This window comes from Erpetoichthys calabaricus, chromosome 9 (assembly GCF_900747795.2).
Source record: "Erpetoichthys calabaricus chromosome 9, fErpCal1.3, whole genome shotgun sequence".
NCBI classification, from domain to species: Eukaryota; Metazoa; Chordata; class Cladistia; order Polypteriformes; family Polypteridae; genus Erpetoichthys; species Erpetoichthys calabaricus.
This window is the reverse complement of record NC_041402.2, coordinates 123,587,736-123,604,689: the sequence shown is the minus strand read 5'-3', so window position 1 is coordinate 123,604,689 and position 16,954 is coordinate 123,587,736. Positions and strand designations below refer to the sequence as shown.

The following is a 16,954-nucleotide window of genomic DNA, read 5'->3' as shown; positions in this document are numbered from 1 at the left end:
GCTGAACTCTTTTTCAATAAAATCTGTTAAAAAGTGAAAATGGGCTAATGAAAAAATGACTTGCTTACTTCTGCTGAAAGGTAAAGAAGGAAGGCCTGATCCTGGGGAATACACTTCACTTTTTGACCCTGGCTGACACACCATATGGTTGGTAACAAGATGACTATATAAAATATCTCTAGTGGTGGAGATAAATCCACAGCCATGACATATTCCTGCAAACACAAGAAGATGGAATAAAAAAATTATGAAAAATACTAATGCATGTCTGGTAAAGGTTTGAAAAATGATTTTTCATAGAAACAATCTTTAAATTTTGTCATCTATGAGGCATATTACAATGGAGCACCAGTGATAATTTAGTGATAATGAAATGTAAATTAATTCACCCAGATTTCTTTTTCAAAATATTATATAGACAGTGCTTTTGCTTTTAGCTTGAGATTTGTTTATCATGAACAAGTGATATTCACTATGCACAAATCCACATTATTAAGCAAGCCATGTAGTTTATTATTAAAATGTGAATATTCTGAATATTACTCTTTTGTACAATATACAGCAGTATCTGTGCTACAATTTGTAACCGATTTGGAGTCAGTCTCATTCATTGACAGGCATGGTAACATGAAGGAACCTCCTCTTTAGCAGCAATGCTTTAGTTATATCATACTTCAATTACAGAAAACTGCATGTCTTCAAAATGACAGCCTCCTAAAATGCCGCCAAAACCAAAATGAGTGACACATTACTGCTTGCGCCAAGTTGATAGTGGCCGAGTTGCTATCCTGGCTGGTAGCCAGGTTGACATTAAGGATAGCAGTGAGGACCCCTCACATTCATCGTGCACAACAAAAAAAGGGATTCATTTACCATCTCTATTTACAATACCAACACTGAATGGTAATGAGATGCCTCAGATATATTGCATGAAGAACTCTACAGATTTACTTCTGAAATGAAAGAATTTGATAATTAAGCTGGAAATGGGCATAAAAAATGAAAAATAATACTAAAGGATTTCAAAGAGAAAATGAAATGCTTAAATTAATGTCACAAGCATAAAATGGAAAAATGGAGAGTAGAATGGTTAAAACAACTAGTGTCTACCTTCAATGATGTGAAATACATGGTAACATCCAGTATAAAACAATAGGGGCAGATGGCAACTGCAATAGACAGAGTTGCTGCCTATGAAAATGAATCTAAAACTCTAATAAACAGAGTAAGGAAAATTGTAGGAATTATTGGAATTCCAAAGGCTAGTTTGAAGTTCCTTACTTGGTTTCTGCCAGACATAACAAAATAAAGTACATAAACATTATTTATTTATTTTTTTTTAAGTAAAATGATTTTATTTACTTTAGTTGTAAATGCACTAAAAAGCAAAAAATACATTTTTCTTTAACCACAATTTTCTTGGTTATATGTGACTAAATAAAATTGTGGGGCGCACATAAACTGATTCAAACAATTTTTGAAACTTGCATAGCATGGTCGGGAATTACAATGTTGTTTTTTTTAGATTTTATGATGAAAGTAGCTATTCTATTAATTGATTGAATGAATTCAGGTCATTCAGAACATCAATGCAGAACATGGCATTAGTAAGCCAAAGTCTAAAGGAAATCAAACAACAAAACAGAACACAACGCAAAGCAAAATCAAAAACAAAGCAAAGGTCGATGGTCAAAATCAGTAAGAAAAGCAAAATGAACATGAAAAAGAGGTTGCCACTATCCAAATAGTATGATTAAGGCTACTTCTGTGCCACCATGTTTAATAGCTGTGGCAACAGTACACAATACAAGTATGCTGGCATCCATGAGCAAGGAGCATAAAATGGTGATGCCGGAAACAAATTCAAAATGATGCGAATATTAAATTAAAAACAGGAATGTATACTTAATGTTTGTTTTTCTAGCACCATGCAGGAGAATGTTTCGACAATCCTTAGCCCAAGCAGAAACCTCTCAGAAGTGGCAATGAGAGGGCATTTTCACCAGGGGCCTCATGTATAAACAGTGCGTATGCACAAAAATGTTGCATACGCCCATTTCCAAGCTCACATCGCAATATATAAAAACTAAACTTGGTGTAAAAGCCACACACATTTTCACGGTAGCTCCCTCCCCTTACATATGCACGTTTCTGCTCGATTTCACAAACTGCCAGCACCCAGCGTCAAAGCAGTGCTACTGTTCCTGTGTGGTTTTCCTTTCTTTTTTAGATTCACATCCATGATGCAGGCTATATCAAATACACTGAAATTAACCGCACATGGTTTATAAATTTAAGGCACCTGATTGTAATCAACCTGTAACAATATAATGGCACATGGAATGGCCAAGCTATTCCAAATACCATAGCTTTAGTGTTGTTACTCAGTGAAACAGTATTTTAACCCATTGTATTTGAGTGTTTAAAGCAGCTGATCGGAAAGCTCTACGGTGGGTTGTGTAGAAAGTACAGAGGATTATTGGAATACAGCCTACAGCCCTGGACGACATTTATATCACATGCTGCCTCAGGAAAGCCACCAACATCTGCTTGAATTCCACTCAGCCATGTGCACAGTCTATTTAAACTTCTGCCATCTGGCAAACAGTTTAGAGCCTTTCCTGCACAGACTTCGAGGCTCAGAAAGTTTCATCCCAAGAGCTTTAAACACACTCAATCAGTCCATCAAGTGCTCATGGAAGAACTGTTTGTACTTTTAACTACAATTACTTCACTGTAAACTTGCACTACAGCTGTAATATTGCACAACCACATCCAATTCATGAATCATTTGCATATTGTACTTGGAATATTAGGATGTATACTTGATGTCATTTTTAAGATGAAATGCATTAAAGTATGTATATTACATTATACAGATAAATTGTTAATTTAAATAATGTATAGCTGGTGCCCTGTCCAGGGAGTGTTCCTGCCTCGCGCTGTATGCTTTCTGGGACTGGCATGACCGTGGATGGATAGATGGATTGAATAATTAAACATTTATTAGGAAGATTTTTCAATGTTTCTTAAAGGTTTTGAAGAATTGATGTTCTAAGCTTATAGCTGGTTTGACATTTATTACAGAGCTTATTGTGATGGCAGTTGGTTATGTGGAGAAAGAAAATGGAGGGACAGAAATTGGGGATTGGTACGTTTGACAGACACATTACTGCTGCAATAAATTATGTCATTGAGACAGGAACAATTCCTTGATGGGGGGATGTGGCAAAGAACAATCCCTGGACAGGAAACCAGCTCATTGCTACCGCTGCACCACCATGGTCCCCCATGTTTAATACATGCTTTAATATATTTCATGATGAAAATGATATCAAGAATAGATTTTAGTACTCTAAAATGTTCATAGAACTGTAATATCAAGAATGTAATGTATTTTGTGTTAAAATCAGTACCTGCATGCTCCTGTCTATGAAAGAGAAGCCCATTTAAGAAGCACGTATTGATTCTCACACATACAACATATAGATATTTAGATAGACTATCTATTTATTTTATTTTCTCTGTATCCTAATACACTTCCTTATGACTCTCAAATAGTGGGCTTTGATACCTGATCACTTCTTCTTTACTTTGGACACTGTGCGACTTTCTGAACTTGAACTTTCGAGTGTCCCTGTCACTCTGTATCAATTGATCAACTTCCTCTTATTGTTTATACCACTGCTTATGCCATCAAATAGTACGTTTTTCCTTGTATCCACTTCGCATTCACTAAAATTCTTTTTACCCCGTGCTTTTGCCATTGTCTTTTCACAAAACGCTGAACGTAAGGGGCTATTTATGTTGATTGCATATTCAGAGGGGAGTACGTCTGGGAGGACTCAGGGTGGGGTGGCAGGCGTGTGCATGTGCGTTACATTTCATTTTACTGAAGTTAAGTTCTACAGTTTCTTTAGCATTGTCCTCTGACACACACTTGCCAAATCATCTACATCAGCCCGAATAGGTTTTTCTGCATTTTTAGTAATCTGCTGGATCTGTTTTAAATTTTGGTTTGTAAGACTTCTAAACCAGGCAATGAAACTGAAAATGATAACAGACTGGATCATACTGTGATAAAAGGACAACATGAGGTCCTTGTCTACTTTAAAATATTTTGAGTTTACAGAGGAGAAAGAAGCGCTGATTGTATTTAGAGAATATTTTATTGTATTTGTATTCCAGTTAGGATTGTTATCTAGGTTATTTCCTAAGTATTGATATTCAGTCATTATTTCTACCTCCACCCCCTGAACAGCAATGAGCAAACAGATTTCTGTCTCTTAAAATTAAATACAATTTCTTTGGTCTTTTTTACATTCAAAGCGAGATAGTTCTTATTGCACCAGTTTACCATAAAGTACACTTTACTTAGATAATGGCTTTCATCCTCCCCAGATATAGATACTTGATAATAGGGTAGTGACCTTTGTTCCATCTCAGGTTACTTGTGTACAGAGTAAATAGTAATGGTTATAAGACACACCCCTGTGGGCTTCCTGTGTTTGAATGACTTTTGAAAGTGTCTTGTACTTTGACTGTCTGTGAATGATTTAAAAGAAAGTCCTGAATCCATAATGTGATAAATGGGTTAACATTCAATTTCAGTTTCTCAATCAGCACGAGAGGCTGGATGGCATTAAACACTGAAGAAAAAGACAAAAATACTGCTCTGACATATGAACCAGGCTGATCGAGAAAGGTGTAAATTTGATTTAAGATAACAAGCAGATCATCTTCAACACTTCTCCTGGCACAGTAAGCAAATTGGTTGTTATCTTGAATGTTCAAAGCATATCATTGAAACAGAGGTAAGTACCACTGGTCTGTAGTCATTCAAATAGTTTGGCTATTGTAACTGCAGTCTTATTCCTACAGTCTGAAAGTGACAATGGGGATGTACAATTACCAGTATATTAAAGTCTTATTTCTTTTAGCTCCCACTTGAACTCAACTGTCCAATACATAATTTTAATGGAAGAGCCTATACAACACATGCAGCACTGCCAGTACTGCACCAATATGTTTCTCAAGCTCAGAAACCTCTTTAACTTTACTTATGAACCAGGTCCAGAGGTACACAAACTCTCCCACATGAAGCAGATTCATCCTCTTATCCAGTTTGCTGTAGACACACAACTGGTGAAGCCCTAATTCCCATGTTAAATAGATTAATAGACTGAATGAAGAGGTGTTCCATAAATATAGGGATTGAATGACATGCAATTATGAATTTTGAACCTCACATCCAAAGTACTCTGCTGTAAGGCTTCTCCACTTGCACAAACCAAGCACACGAAGAACTGAAAAACTCTTCCAAATCCTCAAATATCTGAATACAGACAGAGAAAGAGTTGGCTGAAAATTCCTTATCCAGAATGAAATCGTTAGTCTAAGGTTTTGCCGACGGCTCAGGCTTATATGTAACGGCTTAGGAATCTGATTCTCTATTTTTAGGGGGAAGGAAGCACACTCCCTGTACCGTCACACAACACAAAAGAAAATGCCTCCAAAAACGTCCCATGCTTTCAGAATTTACACATGGATAATATAGAAGAATTTCTCTGCCACTGCAGTTTGTACAGTGTAGTTATTCCCAATTATAGCAAAGAAACCCAGTTATATAAAGCACAAGTGACCTTAACAGTGAAAGATTTCCTTATCAGGAAAAAAGCTAGGCTACTTTTGAAAATTTTCTGTTCATTATTAAACTATCTATAAGCTTTTTGCAAAGGAATGATTTTAGTAAAGTACAGTATTTTACAACAAACTTGCTCCTACTTTGAAATGACAGAACTCAAATAATAGATTTCTTTATGAATCAAACAGACTCAGTCCTCCTAGAGTGGTACTTTGGGATCTGTCTTTTCTTGAGTCATCAGTCACTAAAGGTTGTGTCTGAAGTTTAAACTCAAGGACGGTATTTAAGTTTGTTAGGTTACTTACCATTGAGTGTGTCTGTATGAACTTTCAGATGTCGCTCACAGTTAGCTTTTGTAGTAAATGCAGACAAGCAAATAAGACAGACAAATGGCCTCTCTCCTGAAAGACAGTTTCATTTTCAATAATTAGAATTTAATCACCTATAATAATGGTCAATAAAAATATATATTTGAAGAAAATGGGGTTGATGAAAAATAATCACAATAAGTTTTTATTAAGCTGGAATTGCTTTTATCATTTACAAGCTAAGAGGAAATTTATACAGCTGTAAAACACAATACAAAGAAAAATCCAGAGTCATAGCTTAACAAGAAATAGGCAATTTAAATAAAACACTTGTAAATATTACCTTAGCGTTTATCATGTTTTAGGGCAAATAACCTTACCAAATTAAATTGTAATATTAAAGAAGATAGTTTGTAAGCATTCCAGCTTATCCAAAACCAAACATAACCACCAAAAATATTGAATCCATTTATCCACTGATTTTAAGAACCCATTCATTTCAATTCAGAATTCAATTATGGGGAAGCCAGAACCTAACCTTAATAATAATAATAATAATAATAACAATAATAATAATAGTCCTGCGGTGGGTTGGCACCCTGCCCAGAATTAGTTCCTGCCTTGTGCCCTGTGTTGGCTGGGATTGGCTCCAGCAGACCCCCCGTGACCCTGTGTTCGGATTCAGCGGGTTGGATAATGGATGGATGGATAATAATAATAATACCCTTAAAATAGCACCAGTTATTCCTAGGACACACACACTCACAGTAAGCCAGTTTAGAGTTATTAATCTGGCTTGCACAGTTTGGGAATAAAGGCAGAAACTGGAATACCCAAAGAAAATACGTGCAAATACCAGGGGAATGTACAAACTGAACAAAAACATTGACAAAGGCTAGGATCTGAATTAGAACTATGCTGTTATCTATGAAGAAAAAAAAATGGATATAAAAATTGCCAAATGTACTTTGAATGTTAAAATAATACTTTGTCTCTATGTTCCACAAAAGTTTTGCATATGCAATACCTAAAGTCTATGACAAGTAAGTTCTTAAATTATATTTAAATGCCTTGATTTTAACTCCTAGATTTGGTAAAATATAGAGCAAAGAGGAGTAAACAAATTTAGAAAGAATTACATAGTATCTCATCAATAACCTTGCTTGATTCTACTGAGACTTACCGCTGTGAGTTCGCATATGAATTTCAAGAGAACTGGCGCTAGGACAACTTTTGTTGCAGTGTGGGAAAGGGCAGACGCGCTCATTTGGGTGGACGTCTTTAGATTTCTCCTGAGAAGGGGATGACTGCTGCTTTTGTCGACTGGCGCAGTAATACATGAGGTGAGCCTGGAGGTTTCTCTCACTGCGGTACCATATTCCACAGTCTTTGCATGGGAAAATGTCTTCTAAGAAATAAAAACAAACAACGGTATCAGAAACAAGTCAGCAGGATCTGTACAATATTGATAAGTTAATCCATCTTCAATATTCTACTAACTCTACCAAAGGAAAGCAGTTGAGACACAAATTGAAGTAAAGTTAAACATGTGTACACTATGCAAAAAATTGAAAGACGAAGTTTAAAATGATAGCAGTAATCAAGTTTAAGTAGTTGTGTGATATTTGTGTAAGCACACTGGACTAAACCTGAGAACATGACTGTGTTTACTTGCACAATATCTGAAGTAACTTTCAAGTGACATATATTCATGTTGTAAATATGTAGAGAAAAGCCAAGCAAAATGACACCTTTTATTGACTAACTAGAAAGATTACAATATGCAAGCTTTCGAGGCAACTCAGGCCCCTTCTTCAGGCAAGATGTAATCATTGATTACATCTTGCCTGAAGAAGGGGCCTGAGTTGCCTCGAAAGCTTGCATATTGTAATCTTTCTAGTTAGCCAATAAAAGGTGTCATTTTGCTTGGCTTTTCTCTACATTCATAATGGCTAACACGGTACAACACCCTAGTACTACTGTTGTAAATATGGAGAATTAAAAAATTGATAATTGCTAAAATAATGTCAGTTTACAGGGGGCTGGCAAGGTTTCAGTATAACTGTTAGTTTACATGTGAAACTAAATTGTTTCCTTATAAATGATCATATATTGTGTAAAATGATGAGAAATGGGGACTGAGAGGGCAAAAAGCAGAAATTAAAATTCTCAGTTGGGATTCAGAGACACAGTTTTCAAGTGTGCATGGCTGAGCCAGTTCTTTGTATGGCTACCAATACAGTGGCATCAGATAAGGCCCACTTAAGAGTATGTCAAGAGTCAGTTTCTAGACATATCTGTAGGGCTACATTGGTTGGATTGCTTGGGCATTCCCAGGTGGATAAGTAGCACAGTTTTACAGCAGAGTCCCAAGTTAACACATGAATGTACTTTAAAACCTCACTAATTTTTCAACTGTTGGCAAGAACTGATGCAAATAAATCTTAGAAGTTCACAAACAAACTGCTGCGTGGCTTATTCTATGAAGCAGAATGAGGAATGTGGGCAGCCACAAAAATAAGCCACTTCTCCTAATTGGGAGAGGCAAAAAACACTAAAAGGTGCTTTCATCAAGACTCTCTGTAGCTAAAGAGGGTTGTGCCAGGCCTGAAAGTGCTTCTCCTATAAGGCACTTTTATTGACCTCAGGAATTGGCCTCGGTCTAGGAGTGATGCATTCTCAAATTACAGATATTTACAATGGAGAGTAGAATGGGGCAGGAATGGCAATGGAAAACATCACAATTTCACTTTTTTTTTTTTACTTATACACTGAAAATACACATTAAAAATAAATCACATGAACAAAATACTAAGCCATAACTATAATATTTGCAGTTTTTAAGAAAAATGGACAAAGCTGTAGTTTTAAACTCTTAAACGTTTACACATGAATCTTGGGTTAGTTCTCCACAATCACATCAATCTTCCAGTCAATTTCAGCTTGTTGCAGGAAGTAGGTGGAACTATAACAAGTCTGAATCTGTGTTATGGCTTCCCTGGACCAATTTTATTACATGTTTGGAGTTTGCAATATTATATTTATGGTTATTTCTATTTTTTGTTAAGACAGACGTAACATCAGTGTCATTTTGTATTATGTTTTTGAATTGTTGCCACTATTTTGTGTTATTTTCATTATGCCCATAGCTGATCACATGACAACATTTATGTATATAGCATGTTTTCATACAAATGATGTAGCTCAAAGTGCTTTTCAAGATGAAGAAAGAAAAAAGAAAAATATAAAAATAAGATTAGGCAATGCTAAGTAACAAAGAATAAAGTAAAGTCCAATGGCCAGGAGGACAGAAAAAAAAATCCAGAGGGCTGGAGAAAAAAAAACAAAATCTGCAGGGGTTCCAAGTTCATGAGACCACCCAGCCCCCTCTGGGCATTCTACCTAACATAAATGATCTCAATCAGTCTTCATGGTTTACAGGTTTCACGTGGAAGAATTTGATGATGGTCATGTGGACATCTGGCCTTCAATCCATTAATGTAGGGACTGCATGGTGCCTTGATCAGGTAGTGGTGGAAGTATGTGTTATCTTCTCTGCCTGTACAAGATGTTGGCACAAAGCTTCCGGCACCCTCATGTTAGATTATTTCTGAATTAAAATAAACTTCACATACAGTCATGGCCAAAATTATTGGCACCCCTGGAATTTTCCCAGAAAATGCACCATTTCTCCCAGAAAATTGTTGCAATTACAAATGTTTTGGTATACACGTTTATTTCCTTTATGTGCATTGGAACAACACAAAAAAAACAGAGAAAAAAAGCCAAATCTGACATCATTTCACACAAAACTCAAAAACCAGGCTGGACAAAATTATTGGCACCCTCAACTTAATATTTGGTTGCATGCCCTTTAGAAAAAATAACTGAAATCAAGCGCTTCCTATAACCATCAACAAGCTTGTTGCACCTCCCAACTGGAATTTCTGACCACTCTTCTTTTGCAAAATGCTTAAGGTCTCTCAGATTTGAAAAGCGCCTTCTCCCAACAGCAATTGAGATCTCTCCATAAGTGTTTAATCGGATTTAGGTCCGGACTCATTGCTCGCCACTTCAGAACTCTCCAGCGCTTTGTCTTCAACCATTTCTGGGTGCTATTAGAGGTATGTTTGGGGTCATTGTCCTGCTGGAACACCCATGACCTCTGGCGCAGATCCAGCTTTCTGACACTGGGCCCTATATTGCGCTCAATATCTTTTGGTAGTCTTCAGATTTCATGATGCCTTGAACACAGTCAAGGCATCCAGTGCCAGAGGCAGCAAAACATCCCCAAAACATCTTAGAACCTCCACCATGTTTGACTGTAGGTACTGTGTTCTTTTCTTCGTAGGCCTCATTCTGTTTTCTGTAAACAGTAGAATGATGAGCTTTACCAAAAAGCTCTAACTTGGTCTCATCTGTCCACAAGACGTTCGCCCAGAAGGATTTTGGCTTCCTTAAGTACATTTTGGCAAACTCCAGTCTGGCTTTTTTATGTTTCTGTGTCAGCAGTGAGGTCCTCCTGGCTCTCCTGCCATAGCGTTTCATTTCGTTCAGATGTCGACGGATAGTTCGAGCTGACACTGTTGCACCCTGAGTCTGCAGAACAGCTTGAATATGTTTTGAAGTTGATTGGGGCTGTTTATCCACCATTCGGACTGCCCTTCGTTGCAGTCTTTTATCAATTTTTCTCTTCCGTCCATGTCCAGGGAGATTAGCTACAGTGCCATGTGTTGTGAATTTCTTGATTATGTTGTGCACAGTGGACAAAGGAACATGAAGATATCTGGAGATGGACTTGTAGCCTTGAGATTGTTGATATTTTTCCACATTTTTTGTTCTCAAGTCCTCAGACAATTCTCTGCTCTTCTTTCTGTTCTCCATGCTTAGTGTGGCACACTCAGACACACAACAGAAAGGTTGAGTCAACTTTTATCCATTTTAACTGGTTTCAGGTGTGATTGCTATATTGCCAGCACCTGTTTCTTGCCACAGGTGAGTTCAAACGAGCATCATATGCTTGAAATAAATCGATTTACCCACAATTTTGAAAAGGTGCCAATAATTTTGTCCAGCCCATTTTTGGAGTTCTGTGTGACATGATGCCAGATTTGGCTTTTTTTCTCTGTTTTTTTGTATTGTTCCAATGCACATAAAGGAAATAAACATGTGTACACAAAAACATTTGTAATTGCAACAATTGTCTGGGAGAAATGGTGCATTTTCTGGGAAAATTCCAGGGGTGTCGATAATTTCAGCCATGATTGTAAGGTGTAATTAGGAAAAAGTATCCCAAGCTAGAATTAAGGACTTTTGGCTTAATATCTCCTTTTCTTTAACTTTGTTCTTGCCTCTGCATTCTTGTTTTGGTCTCTTATGTCATTTCCTTGTATTTTCCTTTGATATCTTTCATTCCCTGGTGTTGTCATACTCAAATTTACCTCTGACCTCTGTTCATTCATGCCAATGTTGCTTCTGAGCAATCTTGACATGAAGAATAAAATTTTCCTACCAGGTACATTCTGGATGCCAAAAACATTCTCTTGACAAGCTATGTGATACTGTTAGTGTCACATAACACCTGTTAATTGGCTGGAATATTGAACAAAGCAGTGTACAGAATAATTAAGAACCTAAACAAGTGTTGTAAAAAACTGAAATCATCTCTTTACGGAGAGTAATACTTCCAGACATTTGAAAACTGCATCACATATTGAACAGCACATGCATTCAAATATGAAGCACTTGACAAATGTCCACAAATTCTGTCAAATGATTCTGCCTGCTGAATGATCCATATGTATGCTGAACAAATTGCAGCTTCCACTATAATAAATATGAAAAAAATCTCAGAAATAATGGTCTTTTTAGTGTCCACCCTAACCAAAGTTTTTTATCAAAGTCATATTTGCAATTTGGAAAATGAAATGAAGTTATGCAGTCTGGGGTTACGACAGTCTCAACTTTCTGCAAATGTAAGAGTGTAGGAAAATTAAGGAAAAATAGAAAATTGCACAATTTACAGTGTTCTGAAGGAAACGGAAAAAGGGATAGTTGGGGACTGGGAATGCAAGCCAACCTTTTGATCAACGATCAACTTTTTCTAGTTTCCTTTTTTCTCATACTGTTTCTTCTACACTTTATAATACTATAGTAAGCCTTCATCAATGATGAATTTACATCTTTAAAAACTACTGAAGCTTGGTTCCCACTTTTTTCTGTTTTATTCTTTCACTTCCACAATACAATCAAACGACTTTTGAAGTGGGGAAGTTATACTGTTTTTGGATGTCAGCTTTTAATGCACACCACTAACAGCCAGGTGTAGTTATTTTTTATTACAAAAATAGCTTTTATCTTTTTCAGTAACTACTTAATGCACATGGACATGTGCAAAACTGTGCATCATTGACATTGACATATAGTTTAACCCTTAGAGAAACTCATTAAGCTTAAGGCTAGATGACTCGGAAAATGCCATAAAAACATTACAGGATAGTTCAACAACTTAAAACGGAAAACTTAGTCACTCTTACTTCTATCTTGATTCATATTTACAAAAAACAAAAATCTTTTCAAGTGTATAATCAGAGAATAATCATTTTCCAAGAGTCGTGCCATAGTTTAGTTTGTACTGCCATCTGGTGGGCAAATATTGTTAAAATATGTATGTGTACTGAACCTATTCTTTTGGTAAAAGTTAATTATTTCATTAGGATAGTTTAATTTAGGATGCTGCTTTAATTAATTACAAGATAAATATACAGTAATGATCATCATAACTAAAAAAAAACACTAAACAAAACACTGGGGATCAACTATCACACAAAATAATGTAGGTTAAAAAAAAAAAAACCAAAAAAAAAACCGTGCCACTGTTACTCAAATTATACAGTGGGTATGGAAAGTATTCAGACCCCCTTCAATTTTTCACTCTTTGTTATATTGCAGCCATTTGCTAAAATCATTTAAATTATTTTTTTTCCTCATTAATGTACACACAGCACCCCACACTGACAGACAAAAAAAAGAATTTTTGAAATTGTTGCAGATTTATTAAAAAAGAAAAACTGAAATATCACATGGTCCTAAGTATTCAGACCCTTTGCTGTGACACTCATATATTTAACTCAGGTGCTTTCCATTTCTTCTGATCATCCTTGATGATTCACATACTTACCCAAATCTGCATAACACAGAAGACATCACAAAAAAGCAAGGCCACTTAAAATGCAGCGTCATCCATAATATTTCTCATCTAATTTTTAGAAACAGGAAGAACTCCAAAGAACACGTGCTTCTGTTTCAGAGGGCTAAAATCTACCATCAAGAAACTTCTTTCCTTCATTTCTTGTACTGAAAAATCTATCAAAGCAACACTTGCAAAACTTTCATTTTTGCATCCACAAACGTGGACAACTACAAACAAAGGGTCACACACAACAACTTTCAGAAATTACGTGATGATATCATTACTAGCAACAAACTGCACAAAATGGCAGCTTCACTACCAAACTGCAATGCCCAAACTGACACTAAGGTAAATCAGGCAGGAAAAACAGACAACTAATTTAAAATGAAACTAAAAAAAAACAATAATAAACAAATCATATTTGGCAAGTTTCCAAACCTTAAAATCTTTACATATAGAAAACAATGCTATCTGAAGAAAAAATCAGCAGGATAAGAAAAATTCATTAAATGAAGAAAAGTGAGGTTTTTATTGCTGCTCAATACGTAACTGACTTTCTCCTTTTTGACAATGAAACAAGAATGCGTATGTAGTATTTTTCTATCTATCTATTTTATGCTTTTTTGAAATGAGTGCAAGAACTTTGATAGATTTAGGGCTTTTTTTTGCCACTGTGGTGAAATACTCGACACTCCTCATCTATTAAAAGAAACTTATTTCTGTATAGCCTTGAAATTTTAACTTTTATTTGACACAGTGTCTCCATTGTAACAGAGAGTATCTGTGCAACACTTGAAAGTAAAGCACTTACTTTAATCTTTATCAACTGGTTGCTGCCCTTTGTATGACAGGCTATGAAACTTAACAATAATTTATTGTTTCTTATATTTGTTTGAAACACAGTCGGACTGTTACTTCTTCTGCTTTGACTGAAAGCTGAAATGCATCTTTTCATTATAAAACTGAAAAAAATCAACCTCACCTTATATAACACAGTATCGCGATAGTAGCGTAATTCATGACAGTAGGTTGATCTCGATAATGTTGGTACAGAAGAATTATTACATACACTGTTTGTAATTTAGCAATTGAAAATGCTTAAAAGTTAGCTTACACGGTAGACAAAACAAATTTTTGACTTCCACTTACTGTTCACAACAGCTGTTGCCAAGATAGCTGCCATTCCAGCCTGCTGCGGAAGGAGCTGAATGTCAGCCGGCAAGTTCTCTGGATAGATCGGCTCTGTCTTTATGCAGGTTTTGAGGTCAACCTCTTGATCAGCTGCAAGACCAGCAATCAAAAAATCTCCTTTGCAAATAACATGTGTTGTCTTACAATACAATTCTTCACCTGGATAAGCAAAATAAAAAAGTTATTGTACTCCTCTGTTTTGCAAATAATTCAATTCAGTTCATTCTTCTTTACCACTCTCTCTGAAGTATAGGCTCAGAACCCTTACATAGATTTATGCATAAAATACAGTTGTAGCATACACACTTTTATAACATTTATAAAGGTAAACACCCATACTTATAACAATTAGACAGTTAAAAATTCATCTAATTGGTTAAAATTTAAAAATAGTCAAGGTAACATTAGTCCTCATTAACATATCAGAAATGGAGAGCAGACAATGGAGGGAGGAAATAAAAAATTTCAGTTAAAGGTAAACATCAGTATTTTTCAAGTTGATATTTCTTCACAGTCAGGATATACGGTACTTTAGTTAGAATATTAGAAATTACTGTACATTCTAAAGTGAAGCATATTTTATAAATTTAAAAAAAGAACTAGCCTGATCTTGTGCTTTATAATAGTACTAAAATGAACTGGAGTCCCAAAGTGATGAAAAACCTCAAAAATTATCTGTCATGGGCTGTCATAACTTCATCCATGATGGCCACTGCAGGCAGACAAACAAGCAACAACAAATATATCCTTACCATGAGAAAATAAAAGCAAACCTAAAATAATGTGTGATAAAATAATTATTTCTAGTTTCTTTCCATTACCACAAGGATGTCTCATAAACACAGAAAGATTGTTTTCTTAAATTGAAACCTTTCCTACTTCAGAGAGGAAATAACTGGTAAGAATTAATGCTTTTTCTTTCACCTTTGAACTCTAGTACTCTAAGGCCTCATGGTAGACTGCAAGAACAGACAAAATGTATAAAAAATGCTTCACTGTAGAACACAATTGCAAACTGATTATATACCACTGTATATAGGTTTAGCAAAATGCTTGTTTTTTCCTATTGTTACAATGTTCCTTAACTACATTCACCAGCAGATGGCATCTGAGAGCACAAATGACTTGAATACTTGAATGAAGATGTAAATCAAATATTATTACTCTGTCAGAGTAATAATAAGGCGGCACGGTGGCGCAGTGGGTAGTGCTGCTGCCTCGCAGTTGGGAGACCTGGGGACCCGGGTTCACTTCCCGGGTCCTCCCTGCGTGGAGTTTGCATGCTCTCCCCGTGTCTGCGTGGGTTTCCTCCGGGCGCTCCGGTTTCCTCCCACAGTCCAAAGACATGCTGGTTAGGTGGATTGGCGATTCTAAATTGGCCCTAGTGTGTGCTTGGTGTGTGGGTGTGTTTGTGTGTGTCCTGCGGTGGGTTGGCACCCTGCCCGGGATTGTTTCCTGCCTTGTGCCCTGTGTTGGCTGGGATTGGCTCCAGCAGACCCCCGTGACCCTGTGTTCGGATTCAGCGGGTTGGACAATGGATGGATGGATGGATGTCAGAGTCCGTAAAATTAATCAAATCAAATTAATCAAAACTATAACGTGCTGAGTGCATGGCTTGTGGCATTCTTAGGAAGGACCCTGGTCTGGATCAGCTCACAGTCTTGGGGAAGTTTTGTGCAGATGATATTGCCCTTGACTACAAGTGAGCAGCGCAAGGCTGAGCTAATGGCATGGATATGCAGGCATGGGATGCGGCAGAGAAAAGATCATTTGAGTCATATAGAAGGACCTGTGGAAGATCAAAACAGAGGCAATGGTGCTGGAGGAGGGCTGAAGAAGGAGATGGCCTCTAGCAACTCTCAAGAGAAGGAGCAGGGAATGTACCAGAACAAGCAATTATAAAACTTCAGATAAAGAATGCCATAAAAAATGAAGACCTACTATATAAACATATTATTTTGTCATACAGTATAAGCATAAAAGACAGTATTAAAAGATATCTCAACATCAGCATTGAGTACTCAACACTACAAGCAGAAATGGAGAAAAATTTTCATACATTTCCAATTGTAGTTCAATGTACAAAATGGTAACTCATATTGTACATAACTGATTGATGGGATTCATGATAAAGATGATGACTGCTCCAAAAGGGCAAGATGTGCAAGCATTCAAGCCCCAAGGCAAAACTGAAAAATTTAGGCTATACATACGGACACCTTAGCAAAGGTATACCAAGAAAACTGCAGGGTCCAAGGGCCTGTCCAAGAAAGCAAAGTCAGGCCAGCAGTTTCAGACACAAAGACATTTTCACATAATCCAAAATGAACCTTTCTAGGTAAGAAATTGCATTGAGCAAAATATACAGTAATACTGTATAGAAAATTTTTTAAATGTTAATTAGGATGACAGATTTAAGCTTGCTATAAACATTTTAACGATATGTTATATTATTTATACAAGTTTACTACTTATTTAATTTTTGCGCAACATCTCCATCTGCTGGGAGATGAGTGGGCAGTGCCCCAAAAACTCTTCGTGCAGGGATGCCATTAAACATGATGTGTGAATTATACTGTGGCATTTGGAGAGCTCATTATTGACCATTTTAGATGGCTT

At 36.4% G+C, this 16,954-nt stretch overlaps 1 protein-coding gene across 2 annotated transcripts in view; it reads right to left on the bottom strand.

The window, feature by feature from the left end:
* The window catches only part of zfpm1 (zinc finger protein, FOG family member 1), a 283,508-nt gene that overhangs the window by 12,082 nt on the left and 254,472 nt on the right, over nucleotides 1–16,954 (bottom strand). Inside the window, exons 6-9 of one of the 2 annotated variants that reach the window (XM_028810118.2) lie at nucleotides 14,294–14,494; nucleotides 7,136–7,360; nucleotides 5,950–6,045; nucleotides 69–215 (exon numbers count right to left, since the gene is read on the bottom strand). In XM_028810118.2, coding sequence (XP_028665951.1) covers nucleotides 69–215; nucleotides 5,950–6,045; nucleotides 7,136–7,360; nucleotides 14,294–14,494 — 669 coding nt within the window. The remainder of the gene's footprint in view (nucleotides 1–68; nucleotides 216–5,949; nucleotides 6,046–7,135; nucleotides 7,361–14,293; nucleotides 14,495–16,954) is intronic. The other variant, XM_028810120.2, reaches the window with a different exon arrangement.